The 8,927-nt window shown below is 42.0% G+C and overlaps 1 protein-coding gene across 1 annotated transcript in view; it reads right to left on the minus strand.

The window, feature by feature from the left end:
* DOCK10 (dedicator of cytokinesis 10) overlaps positions 1 to 3,847 on the minus strand; it is a gene marked incomplete at its 5' end in the record, with an annotated part of 84,354 nt that extends 80,507 nt beyond the window's left edge. The window contains one exon of the mRNA XM_010292876.1: positions 3,765 to 3,847. Coding sequence (XP_010291178.1) covers positions 3,765 to 3,847 — 83 coding nt within the window. The remainder of the gene's footprint in view (positions 1 to 3,764) is intronic.
* Positions 3,848 to 8,927: the final 5,080 nt, after the last annotated feature.

Raw genomic sequence — 8,927 nt, forward strand, 5'->3', positions numbered from 1 at the left:
CTTTTCCAGAACTTACTTTCATCTACTCAGCCTGAGAAAGGAACAGAGCAACACTAGTCTGTACCATGCAAGGAAGCAAACCCAAACAGAAGCAGGGAAACCACACGCTCTTAAGCTAGTTTCCTCTCTCAGCTTAGCAAACTTTAGCACACACTAGCACATAATGTTAAATGTCACTAATTAAAAAAAAGGTAACTTTGAACCTTTTAATCTTCTATTCATTCATACACAAGTTACAGATTAGGAAGATTAATGAGCAATACCTCTCTCCTCCAAAAAATTTCAAAGTCAGTTCTCATGACGCAACTACCCCACCACAACCGAGGTCAGCATTTCAGCAGAGCCAAGGGAACCAAGTGCACGCAAAACACGGAAGTGTTTTATCCTCTGTTTTAGTCTTTTCTGGCTCTGGTGTTTATTTAATGTAAACAACCGATCAACATTTTGAATAAAAGGGACATCTGCAATCTATTGACATCTTTGACATCTGCACAAGCATTAACATTCAGAATATTTGTGATGGTAATCCACCACAGGTTTTCCAATGCAACCCAGGGCAGCTGTTAAAAATTCTTATGCAAACACTCCCTCCCACTCAAAAGAATGCCATAACAAAAATCTCGAGCCGAATCCCACCTTTTACAAAAAACATCATTCAAGCTTTCACATTTTTGACAAAAACCCTATTGGCTTCTTCTTTATTCAGAGCTAAAAGTGTACCACAGTGCTCCTGGGGTGACCTGTAGGCAGGCTGATCGATGCTCCCTGGCCACACGGACAGATAACACCACTGCACAAATTTGCTTGAGGGTCTGTACCAGTAATAGGACAAGCTAAGTCAGCTACTGAAAAAAAAACCCAGAACAAAAGCCCAGCCCTCATGCTCTTGATGCTGCTGGGCAGGGGAAGGAGTCAGAAACCTGCTGGATTAGCGGGGTGTCGACCCCTCACCATACGACACAGTAACTCTGCCCCGCTCTGCTGCCCCACAGTCAGAGCGAGCCTGTCCCATTAAACCACAGTCCTTAACCATATGCCCAGGCTTGTTGAAGTTTCTTAGAAAGAAGGAAAACCCTCTGTCCCCTCAGCTGAGCTGTAAGAGAGCTAGAAAAAGACAGACCACTACTGCTTCAGGTGTCAGAGCTCCCTGACCACCCATGAAACACTCATTCCGTCAGACCCCTGTGTCATTGTCCATAGAAGTTTTTCCCTTCTTTGGATGGGAATCCTTTTGGGCATGCTCCTCATCATCCTTGGGCAGGCAGATAAAGCATGGTAAGGACACGATCCTGTTTAGTATACCTTCTTTTTCTGTGCCTACTGCCTCGTCAGACTCATATAAAGATGCAGAATTCCAAGGGACCAGACCTGAAATACCTACCCAATGTTCCAGGTTTTCTATAAACAACAGCAAAAACTTTGCTAATGACTATTTCTGTTCCCAGACACACTGTCACCAAAGGACACACTAAGCAACCCCTGTTCCTCCTCCACCCTTCCACTTGCTCGAGAAGCAAGAACACACCAGCACAAAGCATAAAAAAATGGTGTAAAAAGAGGTAGTGAGAGCTCACAGAGAGGAATTTAAGGGGTAGAAAGACCTGAAAAAACCTCCAAGGAGGAACACACTCAGAGAAAAACTGATGCTAAACATTTTGGTCATGTTGTTGTGAAGGTGATCGAGCTCTTCCCCGGTGCCACAGCACTACTTCAGCGGAATTGCACTGTGGACACGTTGAGTCCTCCCTGCTGCCCCAGGTGGTTGGCCTCCCACAGCAGCTGCTTCCCAGTCAGAAAGGGTCAGTGTTCAGAAAGAAAAACTTTGATATCTGATAAAAATCTGCTACACCATGCAGCCACTACTTGACATGTTGTATGACTGTGTGAAACTGCACAGCATGTCCTCACGTACGAACAAGTATGATGTCCTTCAGCTGAAGGCTGCCAAGTCCCAATTTGTGTTTCTAAATGGGAAAGCCCACAGGAAGGTTCAGCACACCCTCAGCGAATGGAAGTACTTTAGCCACAGTTAGATCTGGAATTGTAAATGATGTTCCTTTCCCATGACGCAAAGCTAAATGCTTAACACTCATCCAGTCTTCCCTGATACGACTTCCTATAAAGCAACGGATATAACAATATACTCAGATTTCTGATAATGCGACAGCAGTTTTGCACAAATGAAATAAAAAACACTGTGGAAACTGGGCATCCGGAGCTTCAACAGTGAGATATACTACTACAACAAGGATGTATCAAGCCACTATATTTTTAATGAGGAGGTTTAATTTAAAACACTTTGTAACTATGCATGTGCAAATCAAGGTCCATTGATGTTGAAGAGGCTGGAAAGCTATGAAACAAGTTGGACTCCAAACCAGCTCTGTTTAAGGTATGTTTGTAAGTATGTAAGCTCAAAACCCATGGCAACTTTCAGCAAACAAAACACAGACACTCCTGCTATAACTTTGCTTATGAAATATCAACCAGTGCTGCATCCAAACCATTGCCGAGTGCTATGTTCTGATACAAGACAAAACAAGATCTCTTATTTTGTTATAATCCTCCATGCAAGGGGAAAAAAAAGTAAGATGTGAGACACTGTAACATCCCTGGAGCATGAACTCATGAAAGCAAATCATATTAAACACCATATTAAAATAACCTTCACAGAAGAGGATGTATGTAATCAGCTAAAATGTACTTTTGTGCAGAGTAATGCAACCCCATCTGTCAAATGCATATTTCATAAGAGTGAAGATGCTTAAGGTTAAATGGAAAACTGCTGTGCTGCAAACATTTTTCTTGAGCAATAAATGCATTAATTTTCTAAAACAATCAGTACACTGGGTACTTAAGAAAAGGTATGTTTATAATCTCGGATTAGTAAAACTGCTCTTAATGGCTTTTTGTACTACCATATTCACTGTTCATAAAAATACCGACATACAAGAGAGAATGAATGTAGATCTGAAGGAAGGCTTGCAGCACAAAACCCTCTGAACACAGCATCTAAAGGGACCATAAAGGATCAGTTTATTGATTCCTGCAACAATGTTTAGTTAGTACTAGTTTCCATCCAACCCGTGCCTGGCGTACCCCTTCCACAGGATAGAAACCTGCCAGAAACCGGAACATGGGCAGAAACTCACACATGAGGGAACAAGCACTGAATTCTTCATTTCTTTCCATTCAAGTCAAGGAACTTGTTCCTTTCTCCTCCCAGCACCTTTACACGGATTTTAATGCACTGCCTCCACACACAGAAGGGTAGCCCACTTATCCACACACCTGCAGATTTCTGCAGCCTTTTATCACCCGTGCTGCACCAGCGTGTGCTGTACGCATTGCACCCAGTTCTTCTGTATGGTGCAGCTATAAAGCACTAAGTGAAATCCTACTCCTCTGTTACACAGGGTAACTAAAAGGAGAATTAATCCCAGTTAAAGGTGAGTGACATTTATGCATTATTAAGGAAAATGGAAAGCCAGCTTTCCTGTATCAACTGTGCTTTGAATACACAAATATGCTTCTAAGGATTTGAATCAGCACTAATAGAGTTTGTTGATACTAGTGAATTCTGCAGAGTCTTGAACTTTTGTTGAAGGACCTTTTCTTCCCCTTTTTAAAAATGCAAGGTACTATAAACATGGTAAAACAAGCAGAGCGTATGAGACAAAGGAAAGTGCAAATATGGACAAAGCTCAGCAAAATGACACAAACCTAATAGGAAAAAATAAAAAAGAACTTATGCTAGATCTTACTGTGGTAAGTGTCGAAAGTCTTCTGAGTACTGTTCATATTTGTAGTTCACAACATGCCACTGAGAACTGTAGTATTTACATGCCTAAAGAGAAGAAACACAAACAACAACAACAATAGAATTACTACAACTATTTAGACTCAAGAAGGCTAGACAACTAAGAAAGATCTGAGGGAGTCATTTGTGCTCGAGAACATATTCTTCTCTCTTCTAGCTGGGTGCACCGTTCTTAAAGGAAAATCAGAGCCGTATGTTTCCACATTTTGATGCACAATTCCCCTTTTAAATCAAATGCACTGAATCATACAAGATGGAGGAGGGAACTGAGAGCAATTTAACATGCTTTACTGATTCTCATCTACTCTGTAGGAAGCATCACTAAATTATATCGCTACTGCCTCAAAAGACACCACCAAGTTTAGGCCTGACTTTCTCCATGGACATTAATTATGCATTTTTTTGTTTGCATCCTGCTTCACTACCTAAGCCTTCCATTGTAAATACATTTGCCCTACTCCTTTTATTCCCCCTTGTTGCACCACAAGGGCTCTACTTCTTGTTCTGCCTTTAAGGATTGATCTTAAACGTCTTAAAAGCATTCAGGAATATATTAACAGGACTATCATTTTTCACCAGTCTCATTTTCCCCGCCACACTGAACTTGCTCAGTCATTTCATCACCTCCTTGGAGTTTTTATTTCCTAAAAAACTTCTTGCTGGTTTTGCATTCATCTTTTGAAATTGTTTTTAATGTGTCATTCTCCCTGAAGTAAGGGAACCAGACCTGAACAAACACTATACTGAAGGGCTTTGCTATGCTGTCAAATAGTCCAGAATAACTGTGTGATTTCCTCGATGCAGAACTTCTATCAATGCAATTAAACACAACATGACATTTTTAAAGGCAACGAGATGCACGAGATATGTACAATTATTGATAAGGTACACATCTCCAACAAGAAAAATGACACAATGTCAGAATTTCCAGTGATTTTTGCTACAGAGTGTAAAATGCAAACTGGTATTTGTACAGTATGCTGAAGAGTATTATTTTCTCCCCACGCTCCACCTGAATATTTGCACCAGCCCATGTGGGCTACACACAGAAAATGGAAGAAAAGGCAACAAAAGGATAGGATTAAGTTAGTTCTCCTCTGACTGGGAGTATCCCCTCTCTTCTCTGCCAGCTGCTTCTGGAGCTCCCACGGGAGTCATTCCTTGCACAGTGGCCTCTGCCTCAGAGGGGCAGAGAGGGGATTATCAGGTTGCTGGAGCAAAAACTGAGATGGGCCAAAACCGTAAAGGTGGTGCTTTCTAAATTGGTTAGCACTGGCTTAACAAATTTCCTTTTCAAATCTTGTGTAAAACATACAGAGTATGTAGCCACAAATTAATTTAGGAAGTCATCTTGGGTGTGGTGACAGCCTCCTGTGACAGCTTTATTTGGTTCAGAGTATGGAAAAGGCGACGGGGAAGTGGGTGTACGTTTACAGGCAGTTCTCTCCCCTCCCGACACTGAACTGAGCAGTTAGCACAGCCGAAGGCGGTCTGCAGTAAACACGTTCCCTGTGCATCTAGCATCTACGTTCTGGTCTGACATAAACCCCCATTATCTTACAGGATGCAGAATAAAGTGTGACCATGAGGCAATATAAAATAATCACAGATCCTCTGAGAATGAACATAATACTACGGCATTATAACTAACTCCGCACCTTGCGGGGTCAGGTCCAAAGCCTACCCCTGACAACCATGGTCCCTACACCACTCCAATGTTGTTTACACTTTGCCTTTGAATAGATGGAAGAAAGCCCCACAACCAAAACCAAAAAAACAACCTTTCTGTTTTGTGACTCTTCATAAAACGACTTGTTCGCTCTTGTATTTTTGTGATCTACGTTTTAGTTAAAATTATTTGATAGTCACGCAGGCTATAAGAATACTCTTCTAAGATCAACATTTACTCTGTTCTACATGAGCCAATGAAAAACTCATTCATTGAATGCTGTGAGGATGAGCCCAGACCCTCCAATTCACACTTCACTCGCTTTGTATTTGGCAAATGTAAACCAACTGAATCTTCTAAGGTTCCTTGTGGTACTTTCATTACTAAGTAGTCTACTCAACAGATGCAATTAAAGCCCACAGAGAATTCTCAATGCTGGCTTTTATTGCAAAGACTATAGGCTGATGTGTTCAAAAAACCAGTTGTGAGTAACATATAGAGCAGGCCCTAGTATTATAGCTTATAACTATAAAGGTTTATTGTGCTCCTCCAAGAAAAAGCTAATAAAAATAAAAATCCAAGCGGACAAGCAGCACATTCAAGTATCATTCAGTAAATTCACAAAAGGCAAGCCAATTCAGTCCAACAGCTAATGCTGTTCTTGAACTAGCTCATTGCAGCTATCCATTGTAAAGTAGATCTAGTTAAAAAAAGATTAAAAAATTACAGCATTTTCTCTTCAGAACATCCCAACTAAAAATCAAATACTTCTGCTGACTGTACTGACTTTTAATGACTTTTTTTTAATTGGAAATTATTATTGGAAATTGAATTTTAGCAATGAGGAAAAATACCTGCAAACCTGATTTGAGGAGCAAGAAAAACCTAGAGGCAGAGATTTCATCAAGAGGCCAGAGCTGGAAGCTACCATTCTCGGCAAGAGCAGAGGCACCAGTGCAGAGGCTGCTGAGCCCAAGTGGACTGTGGGGGAGGAAAAATATAGATGGAGAGATGGAAGCTTTGGGATGTGGGAGGGTTGGCACTCGTTTGCATGAACTTTCCTACTGCATTTTTGACTAGGCAGGCTGCACAGCCCATTCCCAAGGGCCCTATCAAATTCAGGTCATTTCTCTTCTTTTTTCTTTCTTGCCCAGCTGACCTAATTTTTCCTTAGAGAGACAGACAATCCTGCAAGCTTTTTCCACCTGTAACTTCTTAGCTCTGGTTCTGGTGATGACAGCATGATGGCTACTGCTGTGAAAGAGGCACTTAAAGATTTACCCTGCAATGCAAATGAACCATTTGGAGAAAAAAAAAAAAAAAAAGAAAAGAGAATAGGAAGTGAGAGAAACACAAATGAAGCAAACACTTTGAAACATTTTAAAGCAATTTCCCCACTTATATTATCTCCAAGATCACACTAGGTATGTGGTCTTCGTAAATACAGATGCACATATGACAAAAGTCGTTTGTGGAACAACTAGGCTTCTTGCAGAGAAACTGCATGCACAGAGCAATCCTGCCCCCTCACTCACCGTTGAAGAGCAGCTATTTCTGAGGTGGAAAGCAGGAGATGATGAACAGGGAAAAGCAAGCCCATGCAAGCACTTAGGAACAGAAAGCCAAGACCTTCCAGAGCTGGATGTGGCCACAGTGCTAAAGGGGAAGCCACACAGATGGCTCTCTGGTCTGCCCCGTGACCGGGGACACACATGGCACTGCTCATAAAGGCTTCCCAACCGCTCCTCCCTCCTCTGACCTCTGCTGCAACAACCAAAGGCAGCGTGCGGGGATTTGGGAAGGAGGAAGGCGGTGTGATCACCCTGGCTTGAAATTCAGCCCTCCACCCCGGGCCTACCCCTGCTCCCTTGCATTGCGACAAGCATGGCAGCGTCACAACGAGCTGCTAGCAACCTGGACCTTCATTGAGCTTGGGGCTCTCAACGCTGTTTCCAAATTAACACAGTTTACACATATAGCAAAGTCCAGTGACACAGCAGTGTCACAAACCAAAACATTAAAACACACTATTATTTTAAAGTATTAAACATTTTTTAAAAGTATTTACCTCTTGTGCTATCAAAAGACCCACTGTCCTTTAGTAACATATATCATTGTCCTGACACTACAGTTCTTTGAAGTACTGAAAGCACTTAGAATTTGAAGGTGGGGAGATCTACACTTTGACGAGCGGTAATAAAACTCTCTTTGTAACATTCCTCAACAAGCATTCCCATTTTAATTTCACTCACTGTAAGAGCAATACAGATTAGCTTGTAAGTAAAAAGCCTCAGAAATCAACTGTATGGACACACAACCGCTTTCAGTAGTTGTGCAGAAGACTGTGGCTCTTTTAACATTATGATTAATAAAACTCATGTTTAATAATTACTTACAGGTCCTGTAGATATCACCTACAGAACATCAAATAAAAAAATCCCCCCAGATAAATGGCAAGGCTCTAAAAACTTACAAGTGACAATTCCAACTTTTGTATCTAGAAAATCTACACAGGAAAGTTAAGAGGCGTCCACATGAATACAGTACTATAGCAGACACAACGAACTACACAATCCATCAAATGAAATTTGAATATTCTTACACTGTTATTTCATTTTTATGTAGTGCCTTTCAGCTAGCATGGTCATGACTGCTCTAAGGATGAAGTGTGAGGACAACAGTTACACCCGCAAATGAAAAGGAGCCAACACTTGGGTGCAAGAAAGCTCAGTCTCAACAGCTCTCCCCAGAAAGCTCGTTTCTTTGTTGTCCTCATTTTTAAGAGTAATTCCCTTAAGTTTGACCACCACAATTTGACATCAAATATAGAGTCACTAAAAAAAGTTTACGTAATGCTGCACATGCAGAGTGCTGTTAGCACACTCCGTTCCTGGGTTTACCTCAGACTCCCTTACTCCACGCACTGGCAGGTCCCAGATGTCAGACACAATCGGGTCACACACGCCATTAATAACTGACCTCTGTTCCCAGGCTTTTTCCAACAGGTTGCTAAGACGACAACCGCCTAGATGTCCGTGATTTGAAAGAAACAATTGGCTCTACAATGACTTTTAAAGCTACAAGCATGCTCAAACACAGCTCAAGCGTGCCAGCAGATTTCTGAAGGGGACAGGCCTGACTTGAACCTATGCAAGCTGGCCCTTTGATAATAATAATAAGCCCCAAATCAGCCCACCTGCTTGACGGTAGACAATCTGCCTCAGAGACCAGTAAGAAGCACACAGCAGGATGATGGCAGCAATAGGGTTTTAAGACTGCAACGTGAACTCCATCACCCGTGCTAGAATATGAGTGAGATCACCAGTGACGGCACTTGCGGGCTGATCCAAGGCCCAGCAAGCCACCAAAGGAGCCCTTCCTTGTAGCGGCCACTGCCGCTGGATCAGACTCCCAGGTAGGCCAGGGACTCCACGAGGG

This window comes from Phaethon lepturus, unplaced genomic scaffold (assembly GCF_000687285.1).
Source record: "Phaethon lepturus isolate BGI_N335 unplaced genomic scaffold, ASM68728v1 scaffold49738, whole genome shotgun sequence".
NCBI classification, from domain to species: Eukaryota; Metazoa; Chordata; class Aves; order Phaethontiformes; family Phaethontidae; genus Phaethon; species Phaethon lepturus.